Here is a 12,544-nt window from a genome sequence, read left to right on the forward strand (position 1 = left end):
AGTCAAAATTTTTGCAGGAGTACTGTTCAGGAGATCGGAAAAATATGTGATACAACACAATATTATAACAGAGAGTCAGGCCGGTTTTAGAAAGGGTTACTCTACAGTAGAAAACATTTTCAATTAGTACAGTATTGTCACTTTAAAAATAGCGAAGAAAAGCAGTAAAGTGTATTGTATGTATGTCGATTTCCGGGCTGCGTTCGATGTCATTGACGTAAGGCACTACGGTTCAAATTATACAACATGGAAAAACAATTTAAATTAATGAGAATGTTACAGGAATTTTATAAATGCACACAATCGGCTGTGTGGCTGTGGACCACTAAGGGGCTAACACAGGAATTCGAAACTTACTTCGGCTTAAGACAAGGCTGCTTATTATCGCCGATCCTCTTCTCCTTATTCATTAATGATTTATTAGATTATGTAGGAGATGGGTTATGGATTGGGGATCGAAATATTAGAGGCTTACTTTATGCCGATGATTTGGTGCTGCTGTCAGATACAGCATACAGCCAAAGATCTGCAGAGAATGATTAATAAACTTAGATCGTATTGTGAGGTATGGAGAATCAAAATAGATATGGATAAATCTAAAATAATGGTTTTTAGAAAGGGTGGGAAATTGACTAGTCATGAAGAATGGTTTTGGGATGGAGAGATAATTGAAATAGTAGGAACATATAAATATCTGGGGGTTATCTTCACGTCCACCATGAGGTTCGGAACTCACATAAGAGATAGGGTGTCAGCAGCTAAGTGTGGAATGAATACAGTTTGGAGCAGTATAATCACTAGCAACACAATTCCAGTCAAAGCTAAATGGGAGGTATTCATTGCAGCAATTAGAGCAATTGTGAGTTATAGTGGACAGGTCTGGGGTTACAAGATGTTTGAAGAGCTGGAAATTTTTCAAAGATTTTTCATCAAAAAGTTATTTTCCCCACCTACATGTACACCCAATTAAATTTTGTATTTAGAAACAGGGAAAAATATTTTGTTTTTTCATAGTTTTAGATTGCACTATAAATACATTCTTGAAGTATTGAAGTTGCCAACATCGCGTTTGCCTCGTTTTTTAGCGGATGTCATGATAGAAAAAATATTGGTTGGTTCAAGGAAAGGAAGAATTTAGTCAACAAATATCAATACGAAGTAGGCGTTAGCCGAACAAGTATTGTCAATCAGGAAGCACAACAAGAACTACTTATAAATTTAAAAGCGTGGTGAATAATAATAATAATAATAATAATAATAATAATAATAATAATAATAATAATAATAATAATAATAATTATAATAATAATAATAAATAATAATAATAATAATAATAATAATAATAATAATAATAATGATAATAACAATAATAACAATGATAATAATAGGCAATTTTATGTGCAATAGAACGGCTTAAGCCTTTGTATATTGCAGCTGTCAATGAAGATCAATTAATGTATCAATCATATTAAAAGTGTCAAGAATCTCTTATCTGGCTTCTTGCAAAGATTTTATTTCATTTTTGAATAAATTTGAATGTTCAAAGAAGTCGATTCTATTGGCCAAACGGTTGCCTATTGTGATACATCTTTCAAGAGGCGATGTATAACTTCTCACATAGGCATGAAACTGATGGAAATTCCTCGAGTTGCGTGTGGGTACTACAATTCCAACTCCATGATTGCCAACTTTCAGGTGTCCATGAAGGCATTTGTGCAGAAATATAGCATCAAGCTTCTCTCTTCGCCATTCCAGAGTTTCCAGGTCAACTTCACGACAAAACTGGCTGTAGGATAGATGCTGCATATCCGGTTGAAGGCTCTTTAACATCAGATGCACAAATCTCCTTTGAACAGATTCAATCTTTTTGGTTGTGATCAGTCTTTCTCTATTCCAAATTTCAGAAGCATACTCTAAGTGACACCGAACTAGGGACATGAAAAGAGTTCTAAAAGTTCTAGGGTATTGGAAGTCCCTCCCTATCCATCTCAACATGCCTAGTTGTCTTTTCGCCTTTGAAACAATGTTGTTTACATGCGCCGTAAAAAGAAGCTTACTGTCGAATGTTACTCCAAGATCCAATACACTGTATGGATCGCTGTATAATGACGTCCGAAACTTTGTACTGGAATCTTGCAGTATTAGTCTTCCTCGAGAAGGTCATCACGAACGTCTTGTTCACATTGATGGGCATTGCATTTTTCTTTGATCATTCATGGACGTTGTTTATATCATTCTGTAATGACAGGGAATCATCTCTGGACATGATTTTCCCGAATATTCTGAGGTCATCAGCATACATCAACGCCTCACATTCAAGATTACTGACAACATCATTCATGAACAAATTGAACAGCAAAGGGCCAAGATTGGAACCCTGCGGAACCCCTGAAGTTGCTACAAAGTTCTGCGAAGTACTGCCGCTGAATCTAACGTGAAATGTCCTGTTCTGGAGATATGATGCAGTCCAGTTGACAAGCATCTGATTGAATCCAACACTGGACAGTTTACTGAGTAGAATCTCGTGTGGCATTTTATCAAACGCTTTCTCCAAATCTAGATAGATAACATCCACCTGCTCCTGATTCTCCACACACGGTCCCACAAATGATACGAAGTTTGCCAGGTTTGAGGTAGTAGATCTACCCGCATGAATCCATGTTGACTGTCACTCATTCTGTGCCTTACATTATTGAAAATATGCTTGTGAACAATCATCTCCATTATCTTTGGAAATGGATTCAAGACTGAGACAGGACGGAAATTCTTTATGTCATTTGATCTTGCATTTTTGTGAATTGGAACTACAACAGAGGGCTTCCATGATTCAGGGAAAACTCCCAGTAACAAACTTCTTCGAATAATAGCAGTGAGTATGGGAGAGATGAGGCAGCTTATTCTTTTAACAATGGAATGCATGATAAAGGAATTCCGTGAAAAGTGTAGCGAGAGGGTAAGAAGGGCAAGGTAGGTATCATTACATCTATGCAAAATGAAAACAGGATTTAGGTGGCAGGGACTACATAGATGCGAAGTTTGATAGAGCAGAAAAAGCCATGATACTGAAGTCAAGAGCAGCTTTGTGGCCTCTCAATTACAGAATAAATAGAGACAGAGACCAAACACTTTGTTCAATGTGTAATGACAGATTAAAGGAGGACACATATCATTCCTTAGGAAGATGTTCTATTTTATCAGAAATTAGATGGGACGTTTGGGGTGAACGTGAATTGACCGAGCAGCAAGTAATACAACAGTTAAATGGTGAGAGCTGGGAGAAATTAATAAAATATATGAGAATTGCATGGAGATATCGCTCACAACCCATTGAAGAATTTAACACATGGAATAGAGATAGGATAGGAATCTAGAAATAAGAGGGACACAGTGATTGATTAATTATATATATTTATTATTTTGTAATTTCTTTTTCAGGTTTGCAGATAAAATGTATGTATGATTTGTAAAATAAAGAAAAATTGTATTATTTAAAAGTCAACTCCTGGCAGACGGCCGTGTGGCCATTGCTGTGAAAAATGTATTCTTTTCAACTATGAATTATGTAAGAAAGTGAAATAAAGATTTTTTTAAAATTGAAATTAAAAATTAATTGAAAGTCATATTGTCTTGTTGCCAATTAGAAGTCAGTGTAGAGTCATAGAAATCCACTTCACCATAACCACTATCCGCTCAGAAAGCGAATGTACAATATAGTTTAAAAATCAACCCAAGTATCATGATTAAGTGGAACAGGCCACTTCTGGCGAGTTTAAGTAGTCTTGGAGTTGCTACTAGAATTTTTTTTGTGAAAGGCCTTTGTGAGATATCATTTTAAAGTATATCAATGAAAAAATAACTACAATTTGAGTAACATGAAACCGAATATGATGAAGTATCTCCAAGAGATAAATTCACAAAGAATGGGAAAAATGGATAATTTTTCCAATTAAGAAATGTACGATGGATGTTCAAACAATGATTAGTGTCTCTCTTGACAGATGTAATGATTCAAAACCAAAATTCCGGAATCATGGTCAGAATCAGCACAATGCCTATTCGACCATCTTAAATCCAAGTAAGGGCATTACAGCTTTGTAAAATACCCAACCGTATTTATCTAGTGAGAAAATTATTATTCTACCCACTAATGACAACTGCAGTGTGGAGATTGTATTCAACTCGGTTTCTCAGTTTCTCACCCTCTGTTTACTCATCATTACTGAATTCTTCCATTATTATTAAACAGTAGTGACAGCATTCGCCTACAATCAACCATCAAGGGGCTACATCATTATGTATCATGATTGTCAACTCTTCATTATAATTGTGATGGTCCACAACCTGGTGTAACATCTATATCTGCAGCCCTCGAATGAAATCAAGCCAATACCAATTGCAGGTTTATCACTTACCGTTTAAACCAGCCGTTGTTTTGTCGATTTGCTTCTGGTCCAGGTCCGTTCCATCAACTTGAAAGTTATTCCATAACGATACCATCTCCGCCTGGGCTAACCCTGAAAAAGGATTCGTTTGTAATTAATCTGTGTATACCAAGATGTAGAATCACATATCGACTCAGTATTGTCACATGAAAGTGTGTTTAAATTGTGTGATGTGATTTTTTCACCTCTTCCATAACTGATATTAATTGATCTCTACCTGAAACTTGCGCTCCGGTATAATAACGTTTACCCAATATTAATAAATGACACGATAAGGAGTTACAGGCTATTCCTTTTCTGGAAAAGGATATACACTAACAAACGAGGATCAGGCATCACAGTACCATCAAAACAACTTCCAACTAATCAACGCAAGGTTGTTCAAAAATAAACTGTTGAAGATTGTTTGAATTGGAATATGTGCATAGGATATTCTCATAATTTTAAAAGCGGGACTACAATGGTCAATCACCAGTTTTGGCTACTAGTATAAAAAATTCAAGAGGTTTCGCGTAGAAGAGCAGGTTATGAAGATGAACATCGCAAAAACTTGCTGCCTTTGATTATAACTTGGAAGGGAAGCCAGTAAGTTCAGAGAATCTTATCAATACTTTTCAATTTCTCTTAGATGTGATCGGTTGTGCCAAATTAATAGGTGTTATTGACCTTCAAGATCAACGTGGGAATCATTTGAATCATCCTCACATCCTCATGCAGTTAATAATTGTGATCTGATGAAGGTAAATGAATACATCAAAAGTTTCCCCACAATCGAAAGTCATAGTGATTGTGATCTAGTAATTGTGATCTAATGAATGTAAATGAATACATAAAAAGTTTCCCCACAATTGAAACTCATTATGGGATAAACCAATAAGCAAATAACTGTTCCAAAACAGGCTTATCTACGACGGAAATGTATATACCTTTTCTGTAATTAAGTTCTTGACTGTAATGAAGTAACCTTCAGTGAATACAAAAACAATTTTGATAGCAATTCTAATTCACGTTTGGTTCACCTCGAAGGTATACATGCAAGCAGTGTGATCTGTATTTTAATCAAATTGTTGAAAATAACAAAAAGCAAAAACAAAATAAAAGACAATATGTTACATTTGTCGGCAGGATCGCTTCGCTCGCCTTATCCGTCTAGCCAGAGGGCTCCGCCTCATAACACCCCTCATTACAGAAATACGATCAGCAGGCTCGCTTTGCTCGCCAATATTTTTCATATGAGAGCTTGATTTCTTCTGTCAAAAAGGCAAAACTTACTTTCTGGCTAGATTCAATCACCAGTTTCATTTGAATTTTGAAGCACAGGATTGAAAACATATTTTTTTTAATCAAAATTGATAAATATTATGTTTTTTTTAATTTGAGACTTGATATTAGAGGAATGATATAGAGAACGTAACAAACATCGATAGCTTACTCTCTTAAGTATGAATTTACCTGAGAAATGTGGAAAAAGTATTGAGAACGCAATGAAATACTTGAGAGTAGAAACCCTCTACCGCCATTTAGCACCGCCATTACTGAAACAAAACCTGCGTACACTTTAGTGTTTACACTTTCAAGTTCATTTGTTCCTCCAAACCCAGAAAAAACGTACTCATAACAAAAAAAAAATATTAGTCTAGATGGACCTGTGTACCTAATTTAGACAATCTTTGTCTATAAGATAAAAAAAAAACTAAAAAACGCCAATTTTAACCGTCTTTGTCGAAATATTGAAGTCTCAACATAAACTTTTGCTGAACCTAATTAAAACGTTTTCTGTTCCAAAGAGATGAGAGAACGCAGAAAAATACTGGTAAACGCCGAGAACCCGCTAATTTTGAGCGTAATTCCGAGAGATGGAGAGCATCTATATAACAAAGTTTCAAATCGGTGTAAAGGTTCAACTGACACAGGAGAATTTGTAGTGAGGGTTTGACAATATTCTCAAATCACTTCCGATTTCGATCAACCCCCTGTTTTTTAGCCGTGTCGTGTTGTCAAGAATCATTCAACTGTAAAATTTGGAATTCAATTGAGTAGAGCAAAGCTAGCCTGTTGGTTTGTAAACGGCTGGCCCCGGGATCCAGTGGGTCCTGGTTAGCTTGCCAGCCAATATTATATTATGCTATCGACAGACTATGTAGTATAAGGGAAAATTCAGTATCAGAACAAGATACATACATCGGATATAAGTAGGCTATTTGTATAAGAGTATGAGATACAGACTATCTTGCCTGAGCTACATTTAATATTGTGGTCGCTCTCACATTCATTGCACATGCACATTGACTTGGATTTGGTGAAGTGAGACTGGAAGGAGAAGTGATGCAACCAGCTTAGCATCTGTTATCGTTTTGAGCTTCTTGGAACCGAAATCACCCTCTACTGTTATTACCTCTTCTAACGAGCTCTATTCTCTCTTTCCTGGATTCCCGTTCACCTCCTCTTGGTATTGTTTTCCTTATTGTCTTGTACTCCGTCTTATTCTACTTGGCATCCTCGATGCTTCTCTACCTCTTCGTCCTTCATCATACACTGCTCCCCGTGCTCTTCCACCTTTCAATCCTCCTCCTTCACCATCATCTCCTCCACCACCTCCTCTTCCTTCTCCTCCTCCTCCTCCTCCTCCTCCTCCTCCTCCTCCTCCTCTCCTCCTCCTCCTCCTCCTCCTCCTCCTCCTACTCCTCCTCCTCCCACTTCTCCATCCACTCCTCCTCTTCCTCATCCTTCTCCACCACCCACTTTCCTTCGCCTTCACCCTCTCTCCTCTTCCTCCTTTCGCCGATCTTCACATCCTCCCACCACCTTTTTCTTCTGTAATTTACTGTAATTCATCCACTAGCTATTCAGCATGTTGAAATGTTCATTTGCTAAGTTCCAGTGGATGACCATTTCTCTTTATATTCGCGTCTACTAATATACTTTATTTATATACTGTATACTAATAATTTATTTATCTACTAATATACTGTATACTTTCTACTATTATCCATATTTTATTCCCTCTCACAGTAAATAATACTATATATGTCTTCCATTACATAATAATAGTATTCATTACTAGCTGTAAAATGTATCCTTCATCAAGTGGAACTTTCCTCCACAGATTTTTTGTTTTTCTCTTCTATTGCAGCTTTTTCTGAATTCCAACTCGCTCTTTCACTACTTGGATTTGTTTTTTCACTATCTAGAACCGTTCTATCACAACTTCCACCTTAATCTCGTTCTTCGGATTATCAACTGGAACTCTATAAGTCAGAATATCTTCTTCTAATTGTGATTAGTGGAGTTTAGAACTAGTGTTCATTCTAAAAGTAAAAGGAACCGGAGTATCATGACATGCAGAATGCGTTCGGTTATTCAAGATACATTTCTATTCAGGTAGAGTTTTATTAGTTTTAATGGCATCCCTATTTACTTCGTCATGTGTTGTTCTGCGGTTAGCTCAGGATTGGTCGGCAACTTTCATGATGCCCTTACTGACAGGTCAGCTCACTCGCAGATTATAATCTAATAATAGTAATTACGGTACAGGTATATTTCTATCAAATATGCTCCACTCAGTTTCAAAAAACTTTGATGACCTTAACGTCCAATTCCTCAGTTGTCATATTGATGAACACAGAACACTCTCCTTTTCCAGGACTTCAATATAATTAGAATTTCTGTATCACTTTTAAAGCCTATTCCATCAAATCTAGTTGAATTATCTGGATATAATCTTTTTCAAAATAATAGATTGCATAAAGCTTGTGGGGGTGTATCAGTTTATGTAAAAGAAGGTATAAAAACTAAAGGATTGATCACATTTAGACGGAAGTATTCTGCTAGACCTGAGTTCATACTACTTGAATTATCCTTATAAATTACTTAATAGATCACTCTGATAAATTACTTGTCGATAACTGTTATCGCTCACCAAAAATAGGTCGTATTACAGATTTTGAAAATGCCTTGCTTTCTCTTATGCCTTGTTATAACCATTTACTAGTTATTGGGTATATGAACCCCGACCTGAATATCACAAGTCGTAACTTTGACTACCCTCAACTCATCATACCAATGAATCCGACACACTCATTGACCTCCTTATGGTCCGCGATCTCAACGAAGTTGTTCAAACAGGTCAAATCTCTGTCCCAGCTATTTCTGAACATGATTTGATCTACTGTATAGTTTCTCATTAGACATCAAAGCCAGTACAGTGAATGATCACTAACAGAGATTTCAAACACTTTGATGAAACACTTTCTGACTGATATAACTTGAGCTCCATAGCACCAAATTGAAGCGTCACTCTCAGTTGATCAAGTTTGAAAAACATACAAATTATGTGACGAAAAGGTTCAATAGAAAACGACGTGTTTCTTGAATGACTGAAGATATAATTATGATGATGGGATGAAGAGAAAAAAAATAGAAAATTTAAAGAGAGTATCACAGCCTCAGAAATAAAATTGAACAGAAACTACGGAACTCAAAGATTAGGTACTTGAACTCGTTCATGAAGAAAATATATATAAATTTATGCATATGCATTCATGGCCAAAGTTGAATTATAATTTTATACTTGATAATATCAAATACTAATAGACTAGAGTACGTTCTGGAGCCACTGACAAGCCTCTTCTCCAGCAGCAAGAACTTCTGTCAGCCCTCCATGATATGAGTGTTTTGGACACTCAGATGTCAGGTGATTCATTGATTGAATCTGACCACATAGGCACAGAGGGTCAGAGGTCGTCATGCTGTCATCAGCTCAGCACATCTTCGCACCTGCGTCCTGAAACGGTTATGGTCACACCACTCTCTACGTCGCAGCTGGGTGCCAGGGACAATGTCATTAGGGTCATCCACAAGACTTCTGTTCCTAACCTCTCCCTTCAACCATCTCAGTCTCCATAACTCCTTCGCACTTCTTATTCCTTCCAGCTCATCAAGTATCTTCTTGACTTGAGGCGCTTTGGTGGAGGGTTAGCCCAATAGACTGGGAGACCCTCATAAATGTGTTGCTACTGAGAAATGAACTTGTTCTTCTTCTCAAGCCTTCTGAGATCTGGAGGCATGATATAATTGATTTATTTCCTGGATATATTTATTATTTAATTGTATTCTGAATGTTTTATTAATGTTTTTTTCATGGAAATAAATTGAATTGAATTATTACTTAGCACAGGCAACCACCAGTCTCTGTTGGTCTCAATGCCAATCTTCCTCATAGTTTCATTGAAAACTGTATCAATTTTCTTAATGTGTCTGCTACGAGCCCAGACAGAAGAGCAGCTCTCCTCTGTGCTGTATAGAAGTGCCAGACTTGATGTTCGAAGGGCATTCATGTCACAACCCCAGGTTGTTCTGCAAGTTTGCTGATAATATTTAGCCTTGTCTCCAGTTTATCTCTCAACCTCTCCAAATGTTGTCGAAATGTGAGGGATCTATCAAGTCTGACCTCTAGGTGACGGGGAGCTTCCTGATGATTTATTTTCTGCCACATAACCTGAGATCAATTGTCTTTTTTGCATGCTGGTTACTGAGATGGAATATTTTTGAGACAATATTGGACGGGTTTGGCTTCATTGGCTGGAAGTATTCTGCCTTTACCTCTGAATCCTCATTCAACACAATTTGGAGCTGTTCAAAAGTTCATCCTTGAAAAACAAGCCCAATGTCATCGGCATAGATAAACTTGCGTGATTGAGTAACAGGCAGGTCTGCAGTGTAAACATTGAACAAAATGGGTGAATGGACCGATCCTTGAGGTAAACCATTTTCTAATCTTCTACGTCTACCATAAAGAGACACTCTGCATGTACGGTCTCTCAATATAGCTCCAAAGAGATTGACGGTTGCCTTGCATTTCAGGATCCTTGCTAACTTCAGAAGAAGACCAGATCTCCACACCTTGTCATATGCTGCACTAAGGTCCAGAAATAAATGGTTTCTGTTCATTTGTACTAAAAAAAAGCTGGAAAATGCCGATTATCTTTGGTGTTCTCAATAATTATTTCCAAGCGCTCTCAAAACAACATTTAGGTACTTTCTGTTTAACCAATGTACACCTTAGTTGAACCACTGTACCAAATTTCAAACTTTCTTGACAATCACTACTCATGACTTCTCATAAAACTGATGAAAAGAGATATGAAGCTCTTGATTAAGCTTGGAAAACGCAAAGAGCTCTGGAAGAACGCCAATTTTGGGTGTATCTTTGTATTTGTAATTTATAATCCCTTCTACATAAAAAGCTTATACAACATTATACACCTTGGCTAAACCTATGTACCAAATTTGAACAATTTCTGTCATTTTTGTTCTTGAAAAAAATCAGAAAACGCATAAAAAATTCTGTGAACACAACCTATCTTGGATGCATCCTTGGCGTTATTTGAAAGTCCACTCAAGACAAAATATCTAGTCTATAGATTAATAATTCTTGTACCAAATTTGAATATTTTATCTCAATTGGTTCTTGAAAAATCTTAGAAAACGCAGAAAAAACACTGGGGAAGTCTAGGAAAATGAAGTAGATCCGCCTATCTTTGACATTATTCGAAAGCCCTCTCAATACAAAATTTCTAAACCCTAGCTATACTTTTTTACAATATTTGAACATTTTTAGTCAATTAAGTCTTGAAGAAGCTTAGAAAACGCTGGAAAACGCAGATTATGAGTGTATCTTTTTAAAAATTCTTTCAAATCCGATATCTGTCGGATATGCAAACAAAAGTAGTCTTAATGGAATAGGATTAATTGATAAAAGCAACTCCCGTCATAAAACTTAGTTTCTGAAACATTGAGATTTGATGAATTCTCTATACTCCAGGGGATAGCTCAGATTGGAGTTGCAGTTCGCAATAAAATTAATTTTTAATAAATTAATGTATTTCAAATAAGTTCTTCAACATAGGTAGTGAGAACCTAATAAAGAGACAGAACTAACATATTGTTTGGAGACCATCCTCAACGTACTGCCAACCTGACAAAATTGGACTGTTATCTAATTTAGTTGCCAATTTCAACCGTAGCAACTGTTACGGAAAGGTATTCTCTCTAGATCACAGCTCTAATTATTTGTGAAAATTATGGTGTGGATATTATAATTATGATCAGAAGATTTGAAGAAGAATAGACATGCTAGAAGAAAAACTTCAAGTCAAAAAAAAACCAGTTGATATATCGTCAAAAGACTTCTTAGTTGGCACCTAGGACCTATAAGGAAGCTATATTCCAACTCTTGTTGTAATCCATCCAGTAATTTTACAGAAATCGTGATCTATTTCTCGTGAAATAGTGAGTGAGTCAGTGAGTTCAGAAAGTTATCAGTACTGTAGTATAGATAAAATTCTGCATCTCCTTCTTCTTTAAAGAGGAAAGTTGGGAACTGTCATATTTTATACACAGTTAGTTTTTGGCCGACAGTACTAGTTTTAGTCAAGTTTTCTGTGTTATCAATGGAATTCGTGTTGATGCGGACTCATTATTAGTATATAGATTTTACCACACAGATAGCCATGAAGACCTACAGCCCAAAATGTCCATGGAGACATAGCGCTCAAAGATGTCCATGGGGACCTATAGCCCAAGATGTTCATGGGGGCTTATCACTCAAGTGAGAGACTTCCACTCTAGATAAGGGGGCATACTGCTCTAGATGACCATGGGGGATACATTACTAACGGAGGACCTAACACTCTAGATCCTAGGCATTGTGTATTATTATTAATCTGCTTGTATGTATGTTACAGCATATGTTAGCATCCAATGGTATTCAGTCACTGTTCAGTCAGTGTGCAGTCACTGTTCAGTCACTGATCAGTCAGTGTTCACCAAGTGTTCACTTACAGCTCACTAGAAACTGCAATGAACTTATACTCTTTGGATATAGAAGTTAAAGTATACATAAAAAACAACAAGTAAATAGATATCAATCGTGGTGTAGTGGTTAGCGCTTCTGCTCGCCATTCTAGATTCCTGGGTTCGAATCTCCATTGTATATAGTACAGTTTACAATTGTTTGTAGACCATTACACCATGATGGATATCTTTTGTTGAAATAACTTTTTTCAATAGATCAACTGTGACTCAACAAGAAAGTGTTCATG

The 12,544-nt window shown here is 36.5% G+C and overlaps 1 protein-coding gene across 2 annotated transcripts in view; it reads right to left on the minus strand.

The window, feature by feature from the left end:
* Positions 1-12,544, minus strand: part of LOC111047776 (forkhead box protein P1) — a 210,346-nt gene that overhangs the window by 97,810 nt on the left and 99,992 nt on the right. For both annotated transcript variants that reach the window (XM_039441648.1, XM_039441649.1), the window contains exon 3: positions 4,413-4,514. In XM_039441648.1, coding sequence (XP_039297582.1) covers positions 4,413-4,514 — 102 coding nt within the window. The remainder of the gene's footprint in view (positions 1-4,412; positions 4,515-12,544) is intronic.

Source organism: Nilaparvata lugens, chromosome X (genome assembly GCF_014356525.2).
Source record: "Nilaparvata lugens isolate BPH chromosome X, ASM1435652v1, whole genome shotgun sequence".
In the NCBI taxonomy this organism is placed as follows: Eukaryota; Metazoa; Arthropoda; class Insecta; order Hemiptera; family Delphacidae; genus Nilaparvata; species Nilaparvata lugens.